Consider the following 25,614-nt stretch of genomic DNA (forward strand, 5'->3'; position numbering starts at 1 on the left):
CTGGTCCCAGCTGGCAGCATGGAGAGGGTTCGAATGTCCTAGTTATGAAGGGAAGTGGGGCTGCAAACCCTCAGGTGTCAGACCACCCCTTTCCACTGTGGGGAAACCACTTTTGCTCATCTCTTTGGCCCTTTTGGTAGCTTATTCCTTGAGGACCATGCTCTTCTCAGCTGGGGACGAGACTGCCTGCTGGTGGCTCTGTTTGTGTTTTCTGGGCCTTCCAGAGGGGCTGCCTTTATTCTGCAGCCAGCCGCAACCCTTCCCACTTCTCCATGCTTGGGTGTGGAGTGAGGGCCAGGGCAGCCAACTGACAGCACAGCTGTCCTGCGTTTTCTCGGACAGAAGTCATCGCAGGCCCGCCCACCTCCTGACTGCACAAGTCTCCACTGCGCAGACACTTTCGTGATACCGTTCCAAATACAGCTGGGAAGGGGAGGGAGGGATTTTCTTAGATTTGTGTCCCCAGGGGTCCATCCTGGGGTGTTCTTGCCCCTCCAAGACCTTGGCGTGCTGGGAGGGCCCGCTCCGCCTCTGACGCCGGCAGCCGCTGGCCGCTGTGTACCTGAGTTCCGAGCGTCCTCCCGGGGTATGGACCTGCCCTGCCCCCCAAGAATTCACTCACTCACAGAGCAGCCACTGCACACAGTGCCTCCCTGTTGCCGTCTGAGGTGCTGGCTGGCTTTTTTTTTTTTTTTTTTAATTTAAAAATGTAAAACTTTAAGCGAGACTCCGTTTCAAAAAAAAAAAGCATAAAACTTTAATCATATGCTTGTTTTGAAGAGCAGAGCTTTCAGTGACAGACTCTGTTGGCCTACCCACCCCCTTTTAACTGCCTCTCAGAGGGGACTGCTTTGAATACGTGTATCCACATGGCTCTGCCTGTACAGCCACCTCCTGAGGTTGCTGAGTGTCAGCTAGCGACCATCCGGCCACCCAGCCGCGGTCCGCAGAGCCCCGGCCCAGCCCACGCAGCCCTGGCCAGCTCTGCGTTCGGCGCGCACAGCCCTTGGCTGTGAACACGCTGTTTGAGTCGAGCCAAGTGCTGTGCTGCTTCTGCTTCCTGTGCAGGCAGCTGTGTCTCAGCAGCTAGAAGTGCTGCGGGCTCCCAGGTGCTTTTACTGCCCTACAGCCAGCCCCAGTGCCTTGGCCCTCCGGACCCTGCGCCTGGCCATGCCTGGTCCTCCCTTCCGCTTCATCCTTGAGAGTCCCCTTGTTTCCTTTGGGTTCAGTCCCATGTTTCCTGGATCCTGTCTTTTGCTTTCTTCACTTACTCCCTTGTTTAAGTGGCTTCTCCCTTCTTACAGAGTATACCTTTTTTGAGACTTAGTTTGTCTGAAATGCCTTTTTTTTGCTTCTGAGCCTTGATGGGTGGTTTGGCCTGGCATTGAGTTCCAGGTGGAAGGTAATTTCCCGTGGGGTTTCTAAGGTGCTGGCCATCTCTTCCCGTTTCTGTGGAGCTCTCAGGGCTGCCAAGCTCTGCTTTCCTGTACTGTGGCTGGGATCTGTGTTTTGCCCCTGGAAACACGGGGAAAGTCTTTCCTTCCCAGTGGTCTGGCTTCTGCGGTGAGGCTGGTGTGCGCCTCCTTCCTCATGTTCACACTGGCTCCAGCAACTGCTCTCCTTTCTATCCTCCTCCTGGAATTCCTGTTGATTACCTGTTGGATTTTCTGGAATGCTTCTTCACATTTCTCATCTGTTCTTCCAAGTTTCCACTCTCTTTTTCTGTGCTGTATTCAGGGGGAATGCCTCGGTGCTGTCGTCTGGTCATCCCAGGAATTTTTAATTTGACTGTTGTATTGGATAATCTTTGTGATTTTGTAGAGGGTTTCTTGCCTATTTTGATCAGTTCACTGTTTTGGTGTCTGGGTTGATTCTGGGCCTTCCTCGGGCAGCTGGTGGTCTCTGGCTGTTTGCCCATCTGGTGGAGGGGCTGGTATTGAGCTGTGACAGTGACGGTGAGATGGGACAGACATCCTAACAAACCAGATACCCAGAAAGGCTGGGGAAGTTGGATAAGTGTTCTTTTAAATGAAGAATTTAGCGTTCTAGAAAATAAGGAAAACCAGCAGGGCTCAGACGTGGAGCTGGACGGCACCTCAGGGTGGGACCTTGTGTCCCCGTGGGCTGGCAGGGGCACCTGCCTCGGTGCCCCGATACTTGTGCCAGAGAACCCCATAGCCTCAGGAGGAGAGCTGGCGCTGAGAGCCCCTCAGGCCCAGGAAGAGCCCCCCACTGGCAGAGGGGACAGCGGTCCCTGTAGCCTGTCCTGTGCGTCAGGAGGGAGGAAATGCCTCTCTGAGAATCCACGGGGGCCTGTCCTCCCGGGCTGGGGTTGGGGCCATGCTCCCAAGTGACTTGGGTACCAGGACGGTCACAGCCCTGGGTTTGTCAGAGGTGAACGTGGACCCCTGTGGAGTGATGTGTCCTGACCTGGGCTACACAGGAGAGCCACAGACAGAGCCATGCCAGTGTGGGCAGTGCAGGGCCAAGAGGTAGCCCGGGCTGGGCCTCAGGAGGCCAGGGCAGAGTCCTCCACAGCCCTAGGCCCAGGGCCGGGGTTTGTGCTGAGAGTGCCGGGCGGCCTGCGGCACCCGGCGAGGGCATTTTCCCCACAGGTGAGGGTTCCCAGGATGCAGGTGCCTGTGTGGTTTTCACACAGCTTCACGTGCTCTACATTTTGGCTTCAAATACAGTAAAAGTGTTACCTACGAAAGGAATCAGGACAACTGTCGTGTGGGTTAAGAACCCTGGTGTTTCTCCTTAGGGAGGGTGGGATTCACTCACACTGGGAATAGGTGGGTGGGAATCGGTGATGGCATGCTGAGCTGGGGACGTGGGTCCCTGGAAGACTCCGGGGGAGGCACTGGTCACCGCAGGCCGCTGGCCGGGCTCTGGAGGGGCGCACACTGCTCCTTCCCCAGGGAGGCGTCCGGCGGCCGCTGCTGGCTCTGCATTGCCCTGAAGCAGTGTGGCCTTGAGCTGCTGGGAGAGTGGAGAGAGTTTCACACTGTTTCAGTTTCAGAACCTACATTTTCACCATAATGAAAAATAGAAAATAGCTTAAATCTTCACCAAAAGGAAATTGTAAACACATTTTGGATGAAATTGTATGTAGCCACGGACAGTTATGTTTCTGAAGAATGTTTACTGCCATGGGAAGTGCACCCGGGGAGCGGGCAGGGAACAGGGAAACGGGCAGAGAACTGGGGCGGGTGGCCCCCGTGGTCCTTACGGCTTCCAAGTGCACAGGCTCACAGGTGTGCATGCTGGGTGGCACCTGAGCTGTGCCAGGCAGGGGAGGGGCTTCAGAGGGTTTCCATTGTTCTTGTACTTATCTGCACTTCTTAAATTTTCTGTGAAGAACACCTCTTTCTGTGGTAAGGAAGATACTAGGACAATTAGAAAAGGAAGTCCCAGTGTGGTTCTGTTAGCTGGACCCGGACACATTATGGTGGTTGTATGTGCACATTGGCTGGTGTGGGGTTTTGGTTATGCCATGAAGGAGTCTCCAGGAAGGTGGGATGGGGCAGAGAGAGGGGCTGCAAGCTGAAGAGGTTGCCGGGGAGGTGGCAGTGGCCACGGTGGCCCAGTCAGGAGGCAGGGTCCCAGGCCCCGGCTTCCTGACCTTAACTGTTAATGACCTTCAGGGCTGTGCCCCATCCCGTCACCACCTGGAGTTGCCCGTCTTGGTTGAACGAGGACGCTGAGGGTCTTTGGGACGGATATCGTGTTTCTTGTTACAGGTTTGACCTCTTCCTCCCTGACTCGAGGGCTGGGTATGTGGAGCCGGTTGTGCCTCTGTATCTGAGAGCCCTGCTGCCTGTCATCCTTGGCTCCTCGCTGCACTCCTCACAAAGACCTGGGTGGGGACGCGGCCAGTGTCCCACGCGGCTCTCTCTGGGGCGCTGTCAGACAGAACCGTCTGCCCTGGCCTCGGGGTCCCATCTGTGGGGTGGGGCGGGGGCCACACCTGCCACATTTACCCTGCTGCAGGTGCAGAGAAAGGAGCAGAGGCACAGGGGCGGCTGCCTTTCGTAGGCCAGGTGCCGCCCATAACCACGGTGGATGACTCTTAAATTAGTTATGTCTTGAGACGGAGTTGCACTTCTTTGCTTTGGTGTGAATAGATGCTGCTGGATTATTTGTCCGTACACAGAAGCTCATAGGACCCAGAACTGTGAGAACATCTCGGAAACATGGCTTGGATGCAGCTGTTGGTGTTCTGACTGTCCTCAGACCATCACACAGTGTCTGACTTTGCTTTTTGGCACAGTCAGGCTGTGATACAATAACCAGGGAGGCGGACAAGAAAGTCCCCAGTGACAGCGCCTCCTATGTGCTATTTGTTGGAAGCAAACCTCAGTTCGGCTTAGGAGATGTGGCCACTCATGCTTGGTTCACAGATATTTTCAGTGCTTCGAGAGGCTACATTATACCTGCCTGAAGTCACATGGTCACTTCTTGTGGGATGTTTGATTCCTTCTCCAACTTTTTTCCTAACCACAAGGGACACTGGCCCCGACCATAGGGCACATTTCACAGTGACCCGTGTCTGTTTCCGTACACTTTTGTGATGTCCAGAATGCCACTTTTATTTTGTTAGAATTTTAACAACATTGCTAATTTTGTTAATGCTTTTTTAAAAAAATGTATTCCTGTAAATATCTCTGGATCCTTTTTTTTTTTTTTGAGGTGGACTCTGGCTGTGTCGTCCAGACTGGAGTGCAGTGGCGCGATCTCGGCTCACTGCAAGCTCCGCCTCCCGGGTTCACACCATTCTCCTGCCTCAGCCTCCCAAGTCGAGTAGCTGGGACTACAGGTGCCTGCCACCGCGCCCGACTAATTTTTTGTGTTTTTCATAGAGACGGGGTTTCACCATGTTAGCCAAGATGGTCTTGATCTCCTGACCTCGTGATCCACCTGCCTTGGCCTCCCAAAGTGCTGGAATTACAGGCGTGAGCCATCGCACCTGGCCTTGGATGCAATTTTTTAAAGCACAAAGCTCCTGATAATTAAAAGTCTCTTCACTCACTATGAGGTTGGCAGGTTTGACGCTGGGGGTGGAGGCACTGGGACACTGAAGCCTCCTTTATCCTGTTACCATCCCTGTGTGTGCACTTAAGTCTGCATCCATTATCGGCTTCTCAGAATTCCTTAAAAACATTTTTTTGTTTTTAGGAAATGGGGTCTCACTCTGTGGTCCAGGCTGGAGTGCAATGGTGCGATCATAGCCCACTGCAGCCTCCAACTCCGGAACTCAGATGATCCTCCCACCCTACCGTCCCAAGTAGCTGGAACTAAGGTGTGCCACCACGCCTGGCTAATTTAAAAAAGATATATTTTTTTTAGAGATGGGGTCCCACTATATTGCCCAGTCTGGTCTCAAACTGGCCTCAAGCGATCCCTCCACCTTGGCCTCCTAAAGTGCTGGATTTCAGGCGTGAGCCACTACACTCATCCTGGCTTCTCAGAACTCTTGAGGAGGAGGAGCAAGTATCTCCAAATGCAGTGAATGAAGTGTGGGGTTTGAGGATATTGTATTAGGGTTCTCTAACGGGACGGAACTAATAGGAGAGGTGAATATATGAAGGGGAGTTTATTAGGAGAATTGACTCTCAGGATCACAAGGTGAAGTCCCACAATAGGCTGTGAGCACGCTGAGGAGTCAGGAAGCCAGTCCGAGTCCCCAAATGTCAAAAGTAGGGAAGCCGACAGTGCAGCCTTCGGTCTGTGGCCAAAGGCCGGAGAACCCCTGGCAAACCACTGGTGTAAGGCCAAGAGTCTAAAAGCCGAAGAACTTGGAGTCTGATGTTCCAGGGCAGGAGGCATCCGCTCGGGAGAAAGATGGAGACTGGAAGACTCAGCCAGTCCAGTCCTTCCACGTTCCTCTGCCTGCTTTTGTCCCAGCCACGCTGGCAGCTGATTAGATGGTACCCAGCCACATTGACGGTGGGTCTGTCTCTCCCAGTCCACTGACTCAAATGTTAACCTTCTTTGGCAGCACCCTCACAGACACACCCAGGAGCAGTACTTTGCATCCTTCAGTCAAGTTGACACTCCATAATAACCATCACAGACATGGGGTGTTTACCAGGTGTCTTGTTTTGGGGTCCCCAGGCCCCATGTGTGCTTGGGTGAGAGTGGAATCTCCCTCGTGACTTGCAGCAGCTCTGGCGGCCACATGGCTGATGAGTGTCCGCCTGGCTTGAAGGCTGTTCTGGGCACTGTGGGCACAGACTCAAGAGATGGAGCCTTGGAGGCCTTTCCTGTTACTTTGTTCGTGAGCTCCAGGCTTGGAGATTCCAGCAGGTTATTTGCTGCAGCTGGGTGTTTCGTTTTTGTTTGATTTCTCCATGGTTTATTTTGAAAGGGATGTTTTGGGGGGAAGTTTTCTGAATGGGCATAAATGTGGCTTTTTGGATCAAGAATTTTAGATGTTAGCCCAGGAGAGGCATTACCGTTATTCTTGATACCACGCTGAGTTTCGAAAGAGCTGGAGCCCAGCAGCTTCCCAGACTCTCCCGAAACCTCTGAGAGTGCCCCAGCGTCATAGCACAGGAGGAGGAAGCCCCACGCTTATTTGTCAGGACCAACAGGAGGTTTTCAGGCCTTACTTTATCTTTTTTGAGGTTATTGTTTTCCATTCTCCATAAAGGGGAGGAAGGAGAGGCTGGGAAACACAGTGGCCGCCCCCTGTGCCCTGCGGCTTGGCCAGCGTGTGATGGGTGGTGGGGACGGCCGGTGGCGGTGCCTCATTGCACGTGTGTTTAGTTTCTCAGCTCTGTGGTGCTGGGCCGTCTGCCGAGTCTTCACGCGGGAACGAGTGCAATGTTTATAGCCCTGTTCCCGCGGCTGCATCCCCACCTCTGTCATGGGAAGTTAACATTTAAAAGTTGGACCGTTGTGTTACTGTTTCTAATGGAATTTGTGATCTAACTGGTTGCTGTTTTTTGAAGCTAAAATTAATGCCAAACCTAAATGGTAGGATTTGCTTTCCCACGATTTAGCTCAAGAACCACGAAGGGCAAATAGTTCTCCTTTCCTAAGGGTTGTGTCGCATCTCTGCGCCTGTGTTGTGGGTGTCAGGGCAGCGTGGGGGCACCACTGTCCCGCCCCCCGAGAGGAGGGTTCTGGTGAGGAGCCTCGTGGCCCACCCTCCTTCTGTTGGGTCTGGGCGTCACAGGACAGCAGGTTGGGAGAACCTGGAGTGTGGGCCGTAGACATGGTTGTGACCTCTAGGCCCAGCCCAGCCGACATGGCCATGGCACAAGCAGGAGGTGGGAGCAAGGAGACTGGCATGTCTGTGGGGTGTGTGGGCCGGTTGGGGGCATGGGGGCACGTGATGTGGCCAGTGGAAGCCATTGCTACATTGCCTTGCTGTCCGGCTCATTTATAAAAGGAAGGCTCAGGTGCCTTTTTTTTTTTCATGGCCTTTTAGCAACCTTTACAGTTTTCTCGTCTTGTATACCATCGTGATTCACAAGTGTGTTTCGAGTTCGGGGGATTCGTGTGTTTAAGACTTGATTTCCTTTGTTTCCTTCTCACAGCTGTCAGCTTTCCCTGGGTCGGGCCAGGGTCTCCTCAGGGCTCTGGGGTGGGTGCATTCCTGACGCCGGGTCTCCTTTGTCTGCAGGAATGGTCCTCGTCCGAAGTGAGAATGGGCAGTTGTTAATGATTCCTCAGCAGGCCTTGGCCCAGATGCAGGCGCAGGCCCATGCCCAGCCTCAGACCACCATGGCGCCCCGCCCTGCCACCCCCACAAGTGCCCCTCCCGTCCAGATCTCCACCGTACAGGTGAGTGCACGTGTGCCCTGGAGTGCGAACCCCTTCCCTGCCCAGCCCCTCTACCCACGCATGCTGGGGAAGCCTGCAAGGGCCAGGCATAGCCGTGGGAGTGAGGACTGGGAAGTGTGTGCGGTGTCCGGTCCCATCCAGGATGGGCCAGGACGGCACTGCTCTCCTGTCCTCCTCTTGGTGGCAGGGCCTTGCCCAGCTCAGAGGCACCAGCTCCTGCAGCCCACCGAAGGGCTGGCCGAGTGGGGTCAAAGTGAGCAGTCCAGGATTGGCCGTCCTGGCCCCTTCCCTTCTCTCCCTATGGCTTCACCTTCCTGTGCCTGTCCCCTCATCTGCAAAGTAGAGATCGTGCTAGGACTCCACTGGCAGGACGCCACCAGCGCTGCATGGAGACTCCTAAGGCACCAAGAGTCCTGGAGCCTCTGTGTGCGAGTGGGGTTGGCTGCTGTTGTTAGGGGCGCATGAGGGCCACACACACGCACAACCTCGTCAGCCTTCAGGGCCGAAGCTCCCGACTCCCGAGTTGTGGTAGGGAGCATGGACTCTGACTTGGAGGGCAGAGTGCCCGGGACCCGCCTTTCCCGGCGTGTGTCTGTGTCTGGCCCCATGACTGCCACCTGCACGTGCCCGCACGCTGCGTGTTCCTGCTCCGTCTCCTGCCGTGTTTCCCTGGCACTGTGACCCTGCTGCTCTGAACGACCTGGCAGGTTTGTGAAGACTGGAATGACTTGATCAGCGTTCTCTGCCTGCCACGTGACCTGCGTACCCTCTGGAGTCGTACCTCTGTCCCGTAGACGGGGACGTGGACGGACGTGCCGGAGGCTGCCAGAGACCACCTAGATCTGAAGTAGCACAGAACGGTGTCCTCACGTCTGCAGCATCTGTCTGCTGAGTGGGATGCTGTGGAAGACACTCGTGGCTTCACTTGCACTGTGGGCATCGCGTTGCAGTCCGCCATCTGCTCTTTCCATGTCAGTCTCTCTCTGACAAACTTCATGGGCTCAGGACTTGTGGTGTCCCCACCTCTGTCCCAAGCAGCCACCTTCCTTCCCCCCTCTGGCACTGACTGGCCATCTGGCCTAGGGGCGGCCACGTCCCTTCCCTCTGCGGCACCGACCGGCCGTCTGCCTTTGCACCCTTGTTGGTGATTGTTAATGAGGTCACGAGCCAGCAGCACGAGGACTCATTTCCAGACACTGCGTTCTTCAGAGACGAGTTTTTGTAGAGATGCTAAGAAGCCTAGTGATGTGTTTATTGTGATATAGGAAAATGTTTGTCATACACTTGTTCTTTGGTAAGAAAACTTTAGAATTACTGTGGCTTCATTGCAGATCATGGAGAAGCCTGGGGCCCACTCGGATATACTAGTTACATTTGGAAGGGATAATTTCTTTGTACCTGGGGGTGGGAATTCCTTTTACTTGCGCTTGTTTTACGTGACTCTGCTTATTTTTCAGGCACCTGGAACACCTATCATTGCACGGCAGGTGACCCCAACTACCATAATTAAGCAAGTGTCTCAGGCCCAGACAACGGTGCAGCCCAGTGCAACCCTGCAGCGCTCGCCCGGCGTCCAGGTGAGAGGGCGGGCGGCGGATCTGCTGAGGCTGCAGGGACCATGAAGCCTGATTTCTTTGATGCAAAGATCAGGCCTTAGGAGTTTTTTTTTTTTTTTAAACTGGATACTAAGTCAAATTTGGGGAGGAAGGTTCTCCTTGAAGAAAGTGCTTTTTCTTTGACCACCAGCATGGGATAAGTCAGGATCTCTCTTTTTTTTTTTTTTTAGTCACACAGAATTTAACACCAGCAACACTGTTCAAGCTTTCCACCATGTTGGAAGCTTTAAAACTATGTGCTTACTAATACTTGATCATAAGGCATGTCTGAAGCAGAAGCAGCCTGCGGTGAGGACAGTGTGTGTGTGCACATGTGGCCTTGTGTGTAACCATGGGGATGGCAGCTGTCGCTGAGATGAATGTGGCCGAGGCGTCGTTCTCACTGTTGCAGGCACATGGACTGTAATTTTCACCGCACCCTGGGAAGCAGATGAGCTCGCTTCTTTCATCTCGTGATGCGGCGCTTATGCTGAGGCGAGGGAGGTTCTGGGACTCACTCCTGGCCATGCCGCCTGCAGGGTGCCTGCCACGCCATGCTGCCACCTGCCACTCACGTCCCGTTCCGTAGTGAGAGCATAGTTCCAGAAGGGTTCTGCACCCACCCAGGTGGCCGGTGGTTTCTAGAACAGCGTTTTCATCTGCGGAGGGGGGCGTGTCCCAGAGCAGGTGCTAGCCCCTCTCCTAGTGGTGCTGATGCTCCTGACAGCTCGGCCTTTGGTCTGCAGAGCCCAGAAGGGTTTGTGTGCAGCCGGGCTGTTCTGGAGGGCGGCGGAGGTGCGTGGAGGAGAAGGGGCTGGCTGGTCAGACGCACCTGGTGAGGGAAGCAGCCTTCTCTGGGCAGTCAGCAGGAAGCAGCTGGGAGAAAAGTGGTTCGGGGGTTTTTCTTGGTCTGGTATCTGTGAGCGTCCGTGGATGCGCAGGTCTCTGTGGTGTTGGTCACTGCCGGTGAAGCTCCTGCCGTGAACCAGGCCTGGACGCGCTGCTGACGGATCCAGAGTCCTTGCCTCAGTGCTACAGACCCTGCTCCCGTTGCTCAGTGGTGAAACGGAGGCTGAGCCCCGGGGGTGTGGACTTCAGGGGCAGCTTCCCCCCACCCGGCTCTTCCACCCTCACGGGATCTTGTCCCGGCTGGCTGCAGCTGCAGTGGGTGAAAGCGGGTGGAAAGGCGGTTCGGTACCAGGGAGACGTGTGCTGGCCTTTGGTGCGGGCCCTGCCCTCGGTGTTTTCCCTGGAGGAGCTTGCTCTGTCCTGTGCTCTGATTGGTGCGTCTGGATTTTTGGGTACAGTGACTTTTCTGAGAAGGTAGTGAAGCTTATGGTTAAGTTTTTGCATTATACTTAGTGGCAGACACGATCTGGATATCATCTGAGTGAAATATGTGTTCACAGGAGCAGAAGTAAGTGCGAGGAGTCAGTTCTGATGGGAAAGAAAACTCCCAAAAGATGAGATGGGTCCTGGGCACTCCTGGGGTCCGGAAACAGCAGCTTGGTGTGTAGTTTTACATTTTCTTCCCTGGAGGTTTTTATTTGATGTTTTTCAGTTAAAAAAAAATCCATGCTTATTGTTACAAGTGAAAAGATACACAGACTTAGAAACAGCCCGTCTGCCCTGCTGTCTCCTCACAGCCCTTCCGCACCCCTCTGGAAGCGGGGTTGTGGGGTTGTTCAGAGCTGCTTCCTGCGTGCTGGCGGGGCTGCACCCACCTTGCCGCGGGGAGGGAGTTGCGCTCGCTGCTCTGGAGCCATTCTCAGGCTTACACTGCCCCCTGCTTTCAGAAGCTGCAAAGGAGTGTTTAAAAAGTTGGAGAGAAGAGAATGTTGACGACTAGATTTATACATTGGAAAAGTACTGGTTTAAAATATCAGTAAACATTTGCATTCTGATTATTCGTGTAGAATGGAAATGTGAGGAATTGAGTGCGGGCCACCAAGTTGTCTGAGCTACCTTTTGGTGTCTGGCTGTTCATTTGCTTAGCAAAGCAGCCGCTCCTTTCTGACAGTTTGACACTGATGACCCATCCTTCATTGCTCGAATCTGCTCTGAAAACTCCCCTTTGTGGGAGGCTTCTTGTTGACACTCACTTTTGGGGAGTAAAGAAAGGTGGGTTTGGGTGATTGCAGGGAGCTGGGGACCCTCCCCTGCGAGAGGCTGTGGCTGTGGAGGCCTGACTGCCCTGTAGCCAGCCTCTGCATCTGGGAGGATGGAGCTTTCAGGAGCCGTTCTTCAGTTGTTTTGATTTCTGAGAGATGGGGATCTGGGTTGTCCGTTAGGATTATTTACTCTGGTCACTATGTGCCTTTTTCCATGGACTTCTGAGGACTGGAGTCTCTGCAGTGCCTGGCTTTGTGAACGTCTGTTTTTGATGCAGGTGCAAATCATGCCTTCCTCAGGTGCTCAGGACTGCGGTCGTCAGGGCACAGGGCAGGCGTCCCAGCAGCACTCCCATGTCCAGCTGACTGGCAGGTGTCCAGGGCCCTTGGCTTCCTGGGCGTCCTGGCCACCACAGGGAGGCTTGTTTTCTTTTTCTGGGTGTGAGGCTGGTCTTCCCCTCATTAGCTGGTAGCATGAGATGCGCTTACCTTGTGTTTTGGATTCTTGTAGCCTCAGCTCGTTCTGGGCGGCGCTGCCCAGACGGCTTCACTTGGGACGGCAACGGCTGTTCAGACGGGGACTCCTCAGCGCACGGTTCCAGGGGCAACCGCCACTTCCTCAGCTGCCACGGTAAGAGCCGCTCCTTTCTGTGCCTTCAAAGACGGTCAGGCCCACGGCGCAGGTCAGAAAAGGCAGCCTTGAGACCTCGGGCCGGCTTCTGTCCCAGACCGCTCGCTGCCTGCTTCACAAAGCGATGAACAGTCTGGGGCTCACGTGAGCGTGTGGGGCTCTGCTGCTTGAGGTGGGCCCTGAGGGCCTCAGACTGCAGAAGTCTGCAAACAGCAGAAGCCCAAACACCTGCCTTTGAAAAAGTCACTGGCGGACGGTCGTGTTCAGTCTGTAAAATGGCGGCACCACCCGGTTGGACGGTCGCGTTCAGTCTGTAAAATGGCGGCACCACCCGTTTGGACGGTCGCGTTCAGTCTGTAAAATGGCGGCGCCACCCGTTTGGACGGTCGCGTTCAGTCTGTAAAATGGCGGCGCCACCCGTTTGGACGGTCGCGTTCAGTCTGTAAAATGGCGCCACCCGTTTGGACGGTCGCGTTCAGTCTGTAAAATGGCGGCGCCACCCGTTTGGACGGTCGCGTTCAGTCTGTAAAATGGCGCCACCCGTTTGGACGGTCGCGTTCAGTCTGTAAAATGGCGGCGCCACCCGTTTGGACGGTCGCGTTCAGTCTGTAAAATGGCGGCGCCACCCGTTTGGACGGTCGCGTTCAGTCTGTAAAATGGCGGCGCCACCCGTTTGGACGGTCGCGTTCAGTCTGTAAAATGGCGGCGCCACCCGTTTGGACGGTCGCGTTCAGTCTGTAAAATGGCGGCGCCACCCGTTTGGACGGTCGCGTTCAGTCTGTAAAATGGCGGCGCCACCCGTTTGGACGGTCGCGTTCAGTCTGTAAAATGGCGGCGCCACCCGTTTGTACACGCGCAGTGTTGGCCTGTGGTGATGGACGTCTGTGAACAGTGAGCCCCACTTGGCAACTTCTTGGGTTTCTTTGCTGCGCACTTTTCGTTGCTTTCATGTCTGCCTCCTATTTGTTTCCTTCTGTGTCCATTTGGATTGGCATAGGTTGTCCTTATGGTCAGCGACATTGCAGCAGGCGTCTTCGCAGAGTCTCTTTTCACTTTTTTCATTATTTGCATAGCTACATTCCTAGACGTGGCCTTGCGGGACCGTGGGAGATGCTGACTTCGGTGGCCATGTGACTGATGTGGCTGGGCCGCCCCTCAGAGCATGGCCCGGGGTTCCACTCCCATCCACAGGCCAAGAGGTGGTGCGTTTTCTTGAAGTTTAGAGGAGAAATATATGTATCTCTTATACATACGCATATTTTATTAACCAAAGGCTGTGACAAAAATCTGCCTTTTAAGATTTTTCACTTATGTCTTTTTACTTTAATCCAGGAAACTATGGAAAACGTGAAGAAATGTAAAAATTTCCTATCTACGTTAATAAAACTGGCTTCATCTGGCAAGCAGTCTACAGAGACAGCAGCTAATGTGAAAGAGCTCGTGCAGAATTTACTGGTGAGAAACCTTGACTTGACATTCCCTTTTCCCTAAGGCCTGTTGCATAGGAGAGACACCTATTGCTGCTGTGACTTGTGCCTGGGAGGCCTGTGCCAGCAAAGGGAGAGCTCCTCTGGAAGGCTGCAGGCGGTGGGGGGGGTGCACACCTGTCAGAGGTGTGTGTGGCCTAGCTGAGGAGACTCCTTTCTGGGGCTGGGTGTTCTGGGGCTGGTGCCTGGTGGTCTCCTGGGCTTTGCCATTTTCTGGTGCCTGTGTCCCTTGTCTGTGGCTCTCTTCTCCTCTGGCTGCCCCCACCATGCTGCACTCTGGCCAGGGTCCCTGGCAGCTCCCTTCTGGTCCTCTCCCCACTCCTGTGTGACCTCTTGTAAAATTCCCAGGTGTCCGCAGTCCCTGCTGGAACAGGCATTCCGCACCCTGAGCCAGCAGAAGCCCCCTCCCCGTGGAGCAGACCAGCTGAGGCACATTCGTGCTCCAGTGGCAGAGCCGTCCCCCCACCCCTGCCCCCACCCCTTCCGAAACCTCTGTCGCAGTGAACAGCACTCTGTCTCCTGGCCAGAACGTGGGAGGATTCCTGGCGGCCTCCCCTCTCCTTAACCCACAGTCCCAAGCTCTACATCTCTACTCATGGCCGAACTCTTGGCTCTCCACCTTGGCTCTCCCCACAGCTGTCTCATGGCTCAGGGGTATGCTGGCCTCAGTGGGATGGCCTGGGGATCTGGAGTGGCCAGTCTTTCCGTGCCTTCTCCTTGCCCGCCTGACCATGTCTTCCTGAGTCTCTCAGGGTTCAGTCCAGGCACCGCCTTCCCACCCTTGTCGCCTGTCTTCCCGACCTTTATGCCACGCTGGCCTCTGTTTCTGAAACAGGATCTGGCCCTCTTGCTCTGGGCTCCCTTTTATCTGACTGGACTCTGGGCACCGTGACTGCTTGCAGGGGTGAGCACAGCTGTTGTCTGCTCCTGAAGGTGCTGATGCCCTGACTGTCTGGATCCTGTCTGTGTGGCCCCTGGCACGCTGTGACCTCCTGTAGCACTGTGCTTGCAGGGCTGGCTTTGATAATGGAGTTACTTTTAGGCTGATCTGCCTCCTAGCAAAATGCCTGACACCGAATAGGTGCCTGGTAAACACTGAGTAAAGACTGGCATTGAGTAAGAGGCTTAGAAAAAGACGAGAAGTAGACAGGTGACCCTCCCAGGAGGAGACGTGGTCCGCAGCTGGCTGCACTGCGGTGTCCAGGGTGAGCGCCTGTCACACGTGTATCTGTGGAAGGTGTAGCACGCAGACTTTCCCATCTCCTCTGTCCAGTGAAACTCGGGGCGGAATCAGCCGTAAAATACAAGACCAGAGTGATGCGGGATTCAGAAGTGTGTGTGGAATCTCATTCACCAGAATTTCAACATGGATTTTATTTTTAAGGATGGAAAAATCGAAGCAGAAGATTTCACAAGCAGGTTATACCGAGAACTTAATTCTTCACCTCAACCTTACCTTGTGCCTTTCCTGAAGGTAATTTCGAAGGCCCGGGTGCTTGACGAGCAGCAGGGCCAGGGAGGGGTGGGGCGCAGATGCTCCAAGTGCACAGGGGTGAGGATGCTCCAGGCACGGAGGGTGCACAGCGCCTGTGCTCCCTGCGGGGGTGGGGCCGGGGACTCAGTGCCTGGGGACAGAATGTTAGGTGTTTTTCTGTAAAGCAGGAGCTCCCCTGACACTGTGGCCTTGTGGTTCTGTTGTGCGCAAGGTGGTGAGAAGGGCGCGTGCTTCCTGAAACCGAGGGGAACAGAGAATTGGGGTAGTGTTTGCAAAACTGGATAGGACCAAGGGTTTTAACAGTGTCAGGCTGTCTGTTGGATAATCATTGGTATGAGCACATTTTTAAATTTAATACATATATTTGTACATATTTATGAGGTGCATGTAATGTTTTGTTACATTCATAGAATCAGGGTATGTGGGGTCTATCACTTTGAATACTTATTTCCATGTGTTGGGAACATTCAGAATCTTCTCTTCCCGTGATGTTAAAATATTTAAAAAACTATTTTAAAAATATGGCTCTTTTTGTTTGTTTTCTTAAACACATTTTGGACATTTGCTATCAGGAATAATCCCGCCTAGTGGGAGGGCGGGATGGGGTCCTGGCCCCTGACATCCAGACGTGCTGCTGTGAGGGCCAACATCCGTCTTATTTAACTCAAAAATTTTCTGTAAAAGTTGATATTTCTGAATTTTTAAGCAAGGAAAACTGACGCATGAGCAACCCCCTGACCCCTCGTGTCTGTCTTTCCACCCAGAGGAGCTTACCCGCCTTGAGACAGCTGACTCCCGACTCCGCGGCCTTCATCCAGCAGAGCCAGCAGCAGCCGCCACCGCCCGCCTCGCAGGCCACCACTGCGCTCACGGCTGTGGTGCTGAGTAGCTCAGTCCAGCGCACGGCCGGGAAGACGGCGGCCACCGTCACCAGTGCCCTCCAGCCCCCTGCGCTCAGCCTCACGCAGCCCACACAGGTCGGCGTCGGCAAGCAGGGGCAACCCACGCCGCTGGTATGGAAGGGGCACCTTACTGGTCCACACAGCCCACTGTGCCTCTGCTCCCTCCAGCTTCTTAGATAAATTGGCCATGGTTCAGAAACCTTTTCCAAGCATGCAGGAAGGCTCCTGCTAGAGGAAGCTTAGGCATTACCTTAGTTAAAATAGAAATCAGGGTTGAGGCCCTGGGATTTTGTGTTTTGTCTCAGTAAAATGAAATAGTTGAATTGGCTTTGAACCACTGGCACGTCCCCGCCTTGTCTTGTCTAGGGATGTTACTGGTGTAAACGAATGCAGTGTGTTTTTAGAGGATCTTGTAGATAGATGTTCTCTTGGGTTAGGAGCAGCGGTCCAAGCGTAAGACACGGGCACCCGCGTGGGACAGGTGGGCAGGAGACTGGAGACGGTAGCAGCTCACAGCGCAGGGTGGATTTAGGTGGGTCCCGGGAGGCAAAGCTGCGGCTGCTCGTAGCGGTTCACGTATGTGCAATGTGGATCTGGCCTTCTTGGTTTTGTAGTCACGACGTTTGCTCTGGAGCTAGAGAAAGGACGTCTTCGCCAGAAGAGTTACATTTCGAGCACATTCCCTTTCACGGGCAGAGGGATTCACCAAACATAGAAGGGCAGTTTAAAAAAAAATGTCAGCGGGGTTTTCTTCCTCTAAAGACAGTTTAAAAAACACAATGGTGCGGGCTCCCTCATCTTGAGCCGGTATGTGTTCTGATGGTGCACACGTCAGAACCAGCTGGGTGAGGAGTATCCACTGGGGAGCTGGCTCTTGTGCTCTGTTCAAGTTGCACTTGTTTTGTCTTGATTAGTAGCGAGAACAGGGCAAAATAGCATGGAGGGAAGGTGTCCCTTACAAAGGCCAGGGAAGTGTGGCCACTGGGAAGGGCTGAGCTCCTGTGTAAGGAGAGGGCTTCGTTGCCTTCCTTTTGACTCCAGAGGGGAAGAGATGTGCTGTGCCCCTTGCTTCAGTGTAGTGTAAGGATAGAACTTCCCTATTCCCCAGTCAGTGGAGCTAGTTCACCCAAAAGGTGGGTTGTATTTAAGCAGGGACAGTCTGTGGGCAGTCATTTTCTTGCCAGGTGTTGACCTCTGGTGCTTAGTCACAGATGAGCAGCGTGGGTGTTTTAGAATTAGATGCTGTGTTTGGCAGCAGGATCACCTCTGCATATTGCTTCCATGGGCTCCTCCTGACCGTGTGTGGAGTCTGCAGAGCGCAGTCGGTGGGATCCAGGGCATCCGATCCATTGCCTGCACCCTGAAGCCTGTGGAGGCAGAACCCAGGCTTCTCCCTGATTTGATGGCAGGCTCCCCGCACCGCAGGGCCTGGCCCGGGCATTTGATGGCAGGTTCCCTACACTGCAGGCCCTGGCCCGAGCATTTGACAGCAGGTGGCCTGAGCTGCCTGAGGCTCTTCCTGTCCAGTGTGGGTGTTCCTGTTTTATTGAAGAAGTGTTTGCATTATAGGCTGCTTCCCCAGGCCCCCACACATGTTCTGCAGCATGGAGTTTACCTGCCAGGGCACCTTTGCAAATGGTAGCAACTAAATTCTGAAACACCTGGACCCAGAGGTTTGGGGCCAGGCCTTATGGACTTGAGCATTGGCTTTTGACAGGGATGCCAGTGTCTCTGGGCCCCAGTGTCCTGGGGACAGGGCCAGAGCACAGGCCGTGGTCAGTGCTGCCAGGTTTTGGATCTCTGCCTTGTGCTGGAGGTGAGAATGAGAGGCAGGATGACAGCAGAGCTGGGCAGACCCTACCATGAGGGGCCCAGCAGGGTCTGAGTGGACAGAGCTGGCCCTGCTGGGGGCAGTGGGTGGAGGCCCTTGAGGGCCAAGTTCAGGCAAGGCTTAGGAGCTCTAACCCCACTCTAGTAGAAAAGCCCTCAGCTTTCTTATAGAAAATTCAGAAAGGGAGCTGGGTTTGGTGGCTCATGCCTGTAATTCATCACTTTGGGAGGTCAAAGTGGGAGGATCGCTTGAGCCTAGGAGTTCAAGACCAGCCTGGCCAACATGGTGAAACCCCATCTCTACGAAAAAATTAAAAAATTAGCCGGACATGGTGGTGGGTGCCTATGGTCACAGCTGCTCAGGAATCTGAGGTGGAGGATCGCTTGAGCCTGGAAGGCAGAGGTTGCAGTGAACCGAGATCACGTCACTGCACTCCAGCCTGGGAGACAGAGCGAGACTTGTCTAAAAAAAAAAAAAAAGAAAGAAAATTCAGACGAGGTAAAACCACTTGACCTGTAGCCACCGGGCAACAGTGTCACCTCTGCTAATATTTGGGGGGTAGTGGTCCGCCCCATCCTGGGTTGCTGAGGTCAGCAGGCATCACTTTGCCACCCGCCCCCTCCAGGCCCTGACCGGTGCCCAGGGGCAGCTTCTAGGCAGCAGATCTGCTCCCGCTTGCCCCTTCTGTGCCCACATGGGCACCCCTTGCCCACGTCCTGCCCTGTCTGGCCGAGTCAATGCCCAGAGCATGGTCCTGTAGCCTGCTGGGGTTGAGCCGCACACGGGGTCTTCCCAGGACTTCTCACTGAGGGCGTGGGGTACAACGGAAGGAAAGGGAGGAACCTCCTGCTAGGGACAGAGTGGCCCCTGGCCCTCAGGGAGCATGCTCACCATTCTCTGTTGGCTCTGCCTCAGGTGATCCAGCAGCCTCCGAAGCCAGGAGCCCTGATCCGGCCTCCGCAGGTGACGTTGACGCAGACACCCATGGTCGCCCTGCGGCAGCCTCACAACCGGATCATGCTCACCACGCCTCAGCAGATCCAGCTGAACCCGCTGCAGCCAGGTGAGGGCCTTGTGGGTCCCTGGCCACTCAAGACCAAGGGCTGCTCCCAGAGCCAGCTGCCACTGGGCTTTTGTTTAATTGTGGTAAAATGTATATTACATAAAATTGGCCATTATAAATATCTGGTTCAGTGGCATTAATTTCATTTACTGTGTTGTGTAACCATCACCACTGTCAGTATGATTTTAAATGTTACTTACATATTTACCGTGGTTAGCTTCTTTATCTGTAATTATTCTTGCACTTTAAAAACCTTGATGAAATACAGGAAAATAAATGCTTGAGAAGTACAGCTTACACGTTGTACTGTAATTTAGAGTTATTAATCTGAAGTTTTTGGAAACTTTCTTGTAGCTAATTAGGAGAGTGGTAGCTGTGCCCCTGGGCCTGTAAAGCACCAGAGCACATAGTTGATCTAATAAAAGCCTTGTGTGGTTTCCACTGTGTGTTTGTTTTGTAGTCCCTGTGGTGAAACCTGCTGTGTTACCTGGAACCAAAGCCCTTTCCGCTGTCTCGGCACAAGCAGCTGCTGCACAGAAAAATAAACTCAAGGAGCCTGGGGGAGGTTCGTTTCGGTAAGGAATGGGCCTGTGTACATTGCAGGAGTGTGGCCAGAGCGGAGAAGAGTCCAGAGTCCGTGCTGCTGCATTCCCGCCCATGGGTCTTTCCCACATGGCCCTGGTGGCCAGGGGCTCTGAGGCTGCTGCTTCACACTCACTTTGACCTCACGTCGCTCACTTTGACCTCACGTCGCTTACTTTGACCTCATGTTCACACAAGTGTGTTTTCCCATAGAGTTGACTCAAAGAGGTTTTGCTTCATACACATAGCCAGAAAGCGAATCAACTGTGTTTTTATATGAACTAATAGGAAATTCATTTTTTAATATAGCATAGTATTTTGAGTTCATTGCATTCATAGTATAAAATGCTTCACTTTCCATGTATTCAACTTCAGAACCCTCAGAAAAGCTGTACTGGGCCAGGCGCAGTGGCTCATGCTTATAGTCCCAGCACTATAGGAGGCTGAAGTGGGAGGATCGCTTGAGCTGGGGAGTTTGAGACCAGCCTGTGCAACATAGTGAAACCTTACTCAACAACAGCAAAAAAATAAAAAATTAGCCAGGCTTGGTGGTGTGCGCCTGTGGGCCTAGCTACTTGGGAGGCTGAGGCAGGAGGATCACTTCTGGCCAAGAGTTAAGTGTTAACAGTGAGCTATGGTTTTACCACTATATGCCAGCCTCAGTGACAGAGTGAGACCGTGTTTCTAGAAAAAGAAATGCTGCTTTGCCTGGGCCTCCTGGAAAGCAGCTGGTCTTAGCATTGCCGTCAGGGAGGTGCTTATGGGACCTGAGCAATGGGAGAGGCTTGGAGTGATCTCTGTTGTGATCAAGGGGTGGTGGAGTTGTGTGTATTTCAGGAAGTCTTACTATGCGTTTTCCCTTTCCCAGACACTTCATCGAACCTAAAGGCATCAGGCAGGGCATAGCAGGCCTGGGGAGTAGCTGTGGCCTGAGCCAAAGTCCAAGCCTGAGCAGGGAGAGATGGCCAGCCTGCCTGGGCCCAGCGGGAGGCTGATAACCTCCGTGAGGAGGGAGGACACTTAGGGACATACACGGGTGAAAGAATCAAGGCTGCGGGAAGCCTTGGTGTTTTGCTGTCAAGGAGTCAGCGACCTGGCAGAAGGGATGAAGGAGAACGATCCCTGTGGGCTGGCTCAGGATTGGAATGCTGATGCAAGCCACTGGGTTTCAGCGTGTGTCGGCAGGCATGGATAATCATAGGTCTTGCCATAAGTTTCTAGCTTTGTCCACTGCTGGGTCCTGGGAACAGTAACGCCCCAGTAGCACTGAGCACACCTAGTGCTCAGATGACGTCTTCTAAAAACCATTTTCCACTAAAATGACAAGGGCTCCTGAGAGAAAAGACTGATTGCAGGGCTGGGATAAGGAAATACAAGATGAGCAGAGACCGTCCTGTGTCAGAGAGCAGTGGACATGGGCATGACCTGGACGTGGATGTCAGCAGAGTGGCCTCCGTCCCACGGCTGGGTCCCACAGCCGGAGCCCTAAGCTGTGCAGCCCAGTCACAGTCCGTGACTGCCCAGGATGCCAGGCCGTGGCCAGACCCTGAGTGAGCACGTGGAGCCTGTAGGAGGACTGGGCATGAGAACTGCTGTGGAGCAGCTCCCCGGAACACAGCGACCCCGGGAGATGGCAAGCAGGTCCCCGGCCTCGTGTTCAGAGCCCACTGCTGGAGGCGGCAAGTGGAGGCTGCGTGCATGTGGAATTCCCAGCAGGACTCTTAGCCCATGTCTCCTCATGAGGGGCTTGAAGTCAGCCTGGAAGAGGACGTTCTGCACACAGCTGGCCTGTGCCTTCCAGGTGTCAGGGGCAACCCAGGAGTCAGAGAGGCTGAGGAACCTTCCAGCTCGAGGAGCCGGACAAGACGTGGCAGCTGCAGGGCGCTGGGATTGGGATGTGGACTGTCCTGCAGGGAGAGGCGCTGCTGGGACCAGGGCCCATGGGGGCGGGCCTGGGGAGGGGTCATTCATCATGGCCTGGTCTCAATGGCACCCTGCTTCTGGAGGGGACGCCCTTGTCTGTAGGAAACGTACGCAGAATGTTCTGGGTGGAGGAGAGTCAGGTTAGCAACTTCCAGGTGATTCAAGAAGAAATTGTGCGTACTCTTCTTCCAACTTTTCTGAGCCTTTAAGAAGAATTTAATGCTGCCTCTGGCTTTGAAAAGCTTTGCATGGATCAGACCCCCGGAAGTCCCTGTGCTGCTCCCGGCTCTGCTTTCTCTGGACTTGAGTCCCCTGCGCATCTGTGTGTAGATTAACCCGGCGCCAGTTCACAGCTCTCCTTCCGCAGAATGGTCAGGCTTTCCAGGAAAGCAGCGAGGCACCCTCTTTGCTGTGGCAGATGCAGCAGGTGCAGGCACTTGGGAGGACAGAGGCCTGGCCTCGGCGCGGCCCTGCCTTCCACGTGGGGTTTCCTGCCCTTACCACCCCAGCCCTCCTCCCGATGAATTCCTTGTACAGTTAAAACGATCTTTCCTTCTTTCCTCAAGGGACGATGATGACATTAATGATGTTGCATCAATGGCTGGAGTAAACCTGTCAGAAGAAAGTGCAAGAATATTAGCCACCAACTCTGAATTGGTGGGTACGCTAACGCGGTCCTGTAAAGATGAAACCTTCCTCCTCCAAGCGCCTTTGCAGAGAAGAATATTAGAAATAGGTATGTTGGTGTTTAATCCCTGACTCCTTATTAAACAGCAGCGCTGTTGGAGCATGGAGCTTCAGGTGGGCACACCTGATACCTGGTCATGTGTTTTGTCTGAGTTTGTGATTTCCACATGGTTGCTGGTGGTGGTTCTTGGGTAAAGTGTGGGTACCACTGCCTTCCACCCCACCAGCCTGTCTGGGCTGCCCTTGGGTTGTATAAAAGCAGTAACTGCCGGATGAGAGATTAGCCGTAAAGAAAGAACTGTGCTTAATGATTTTAAAATCTGTTTTTATTGCCTGACCTTTAGGTAAAAAACATGGTATAACGGAATTACATCCAGATGTAGTAAGTTATGTATCACATGCCACGCAACAAAGGCTACAGAATCTTGTAGAGAAAATATCAGAAACGGCTCAGCAGAAGAACTTTTCTTACAAGGTAACAGGCTGTTTGCCTAGGAGAGTGTCTTTCTGTTGTTGGCCCCCACTCTGCTGGCTGGAAGCCTCCTCTCCACACCCAGGCAGAGGGCGGTGGGTCCCAAGTGCCCCCATGTTCCTTTTGAATGTGTTTTGGATTTCTTACAGGACTAGATTTTGGGACGACTTCTTTTTGAGACAGGGTCTCACTCTGTCGCTCAGACTGGAGTGCGGTGGCACAATCTCGGCTCACTGCAGCCTCCACCTCCTGGGTTCAAGTGATTCTTGTGCCTTAGCCTCTCAAGTAGCTGGGATTACAGGCACACACTGCCACACCCAACTAATTTTTGTGTTTTTAATAAAAGAGACAGGGACTCGCGATGTAGCCCAGGCTGGTCCTGAACTTGCCTCAAGTGATCCTCCTGACTTAACCTCCTTAAGTGCTGGGATTACAGGCATGAGCCACTACGCCTGGTGGGTTTTACCTTTTGGAAGGTGATCCTATTCACTCTGTGGGCACCTACCTCTCTCCCTGGGCTGTGGGCTGAACTGGCAGACCCTGAGGTGCCGCAGCCCTATTCTCATGAAGCAGCTCTTGTAAGTAAAATGTGCCCTCCTCACCAGCAGTCACATGAACACTCTTCCAAGGGCACACGGGGTGAGGTGGTGCCTGTTCCCGTAGCCAGGAGGCAGCGCCTTTGGGGCAGCACTGAAAATACACACACTCAGCCCTTGCTGTAAAAGTAGTTCTGTGTTGCTGCAAAAACGGTAAATGTTACTTAAAAAATCAGACAGTATCGGCCGGGCGCGGTGGCTCACGTCTGTAATCCCAGCAGTTTGGGAGGCCGAGGCGAGCGGATCACGAGGTCAGGAGATCGAGACCATCCTGGCTAACATGGTGAAACCCCGTCTCTACTAAAAAATACAAAAAAAATTAGCTGGGTGTCGTGGCGGGCGCCTGTAGTCTGAGCTACTCGGGAGGCTGAGGCAGGAGAGTGGCGTGAACCCAGGAGGCGGAGTTTGCAGTGAGCCGAGATCGCACTACTGCACTCCAGCCTGGGCAACAAAGCGAGACTCCATCTCCAAAAAAAAGAAAAAGAAAAAAAATCAGACAATATCAAAGTGCATAAAAGGGACACTCTCCCACAAGTGTGCCCCTGAGACAGCCAACACGAGACTTCGTTCTGTGGACGGGGGCATTGATAGAGCTCTCGGGTGCAGCATCAGTGAGGTGGGAGGGTTGGGTCCTCGCCAGATTGGGACTGGACGGAGGGGGAGGGCGTTGTGCACGGATGGTCCAGTGGTGCTAGACAACCCCTTTGCTTGCTGGGCTCTCAGATTTATGACAAGCAGGATTTTAACTTTCTTCATAGGATGACGACAGATACGAGCAGGCGAGTGATGTCCGGGCACAGCTCAAGTTTTTTGAACAGCTCGATCAAATCGAAAAACAGAGGAAGGACGAACAGGAGCGGGAGATCCTGATGAGGGCAGCAAAGGCAAGTGCTGGGTATCTGCTGCTGTTGTCTGGGCCCCTCCGTCTTGGGCACAACCTAATGAGCTCACTGAGTCGCTGGGGTTTCAGGTCGTCAGAGCATGTTTTGGGCTGTCCTTGAAACAGAGGCGATGGGTGCTGTCCCTGGAGCTGCAAAGAGAAGCCTCATTCATCCAGCACGAGCGTAGATGCTTGAAAAGCGGGGCTGCTTAAGATTCCCAGCACCTCACGCTGCACACAGTCACACCCAGGTGTGAAGCACATATTTCTAGAGCCCCCTGTGTGCACTGGACTGGACTCTTCACACTCATATTGCCCTTGTTCTAGAACATTCACAGCCAGGCGAGGCGCCTCCTCATTCATAGAGTCAGACAGGAGACCGCAGTTCCCCGGGGATGGGGGTGGGTACTGTGGAGTGGGAGGGGCACTTGCTTCGATCACAGCCACAGGCTGTCCCATCCCTGGTGTGTGGGGCAGGATGGCAAGGAGCCTACGAGACCCATTCTGCTCACCGTCATCTGGTCACATCAGGTCAAGTCAGAGCCTGCGATTGGTAGATGTGTTTCCAAAACTGTATCTTCTTAAATCCAAATGTTACTGACTTCTCAAGAGTACTAGCTTTTTTCATGGTGTGTGATGTAAATTCTCATCTTTGGCTATAAGCATTTAACAAATTTGCTATGCATTCTTTCACATTACCTAGGTGTTATTGTATAGTGAATAAGATAACACATTTGTTAAATGATAAACATTTAGTTCATAACTTACTTTTCTTTTCTACCTCTTTCAAAAATAGTCTCGGTCAAGACAAGAAGATCCAGAACAGTTAAGGCTGAAACAGAAGGCAAAGGAGGTGAGCCCTGTTAGTCGTGGGCGCTTTGCTGTGCACTCTGATTCCCCACGGGAGGGGGCTAAGGAAACTGGCACGTCTGTTCGATAGGCATTTGTGTGTCTATTTGAAATGTTTGCCAAGTTTAAATAAATATCATGTCAAAGGTATCTTCCTATGCAAACGGTGTCCTACTTTTAAATTCAATGGTGACTTCCCTTTGGGGGGACATTAGTCTCTGTGCTTTTGACTTGTATATATTTTCTGAGAGTTTTAAGATGAACATCTGTTGCATTAAAAAAAAATCTTATTTTTCGGATTATAGAATATGCTTACTATTGAAAAAGTCAAAACATTAAAGAAGTTACGATTTAGGAAACTACAGAAAACCCTTTAGTATTTCTGTATTACTTTTGTAGTAGGTAAAAAACATGCAAGAAATGATGCTCCTTGTTTCCTTTTCAAAATAAAAGATGCAGCAACAGGAACTGGCACAAATGAGACAGCGGGACGCCAACCTCACAGCACTAGCAGCTATCGGGCCCAGGAAAAAGAGGAAAGTGGACTGTCCGGGACCGGGCTCGGGAGCAGAGGTACAGCAGCATTGTGGGATCGAGGTCCTGGGGAGCCATGGGGAACATCTTCGAGCCACCTCTTCTAGGGAACGGACGCACACAGGGGAATTTGCTTTCTCACCATTTACGTGTTGTCTCACCTGTTCTGGAATATTTGTTTT

At 53.3% G+C, this 25,614-nt stretch overlaps 1 protein-coding gene across 1 annotated transcript in view; it reads left to right on the forward strand.

Annotated features, from left to right (window-relative positions):
- The window catches only part of TAF4 (TATA-box binding protein associated factor 4), an 89,219-nt gene that overhangs the window by 40,900 nt on the left and 22,705 nt on the right, over window positions 1-25,614 (forward strand). Inside the window, exons 2-14 of the mRNA XM_050745080.1 lie at window positions 7,634-7,794; window positions 9,252-9,371; window positions 12,012-12,131; window positions 13,464-13,586; window positions 15,003-15,092; window positions 15,878-16,126; window positions 18,762-18,909; window positions 19,370-19,484; window positions 21,981-22,150; window positions 22,446-22,576; window positions 23,928-24,053; window positions 24,846-24,902; window positions 25,352-25,471. Of these exons, the coding sequence (XP_050601037.1) occupies window positions 7,634-7,794; window positions 9,252-9,371; window positions 12,012-12,131; window positions 13,464-13,586; window positions 15,003-15,092; window positions 15,878-16,126; window positions 18,762-18,909; window positions 19,370-19,484; window positions 21,981-22,150; window positions 22,446-22,576; window positions 23,928-24,053; window positions 24,846-24,902; window positions 25,352-25,471 (1,730 nt within the window). The remainder of the gene's footprint in view (window positions 1-7,633; window positions 7,795-9,251; window positions 9,372-12,011; window positions 12,132-13,463; window positions 13,587-15,002; window positions 15,093-15,877; window positions 16,127-18,761; window positions 18,910-19,369; window positions 19,485-21,980; window positions 22,151-22,445; window positions 22,577-23,927; window positions 24,054-24,845; window positions 24,903-25,351; window positions 25,472-25,614) is intronic.

Source organism: Macaca thibetana, chromosome 10, assembly GCF_024542745.1.
Source record: "Macaca thibetana thibetana isolate TM-01 chromosome 10, ASM2454274v1, whole genome shotgun sequence".
NCBI lineage: Eukaryota > Metazoa > Chordata > Mammalia > Primates > Cercopithecidae > Macaca > Macaca thibetana.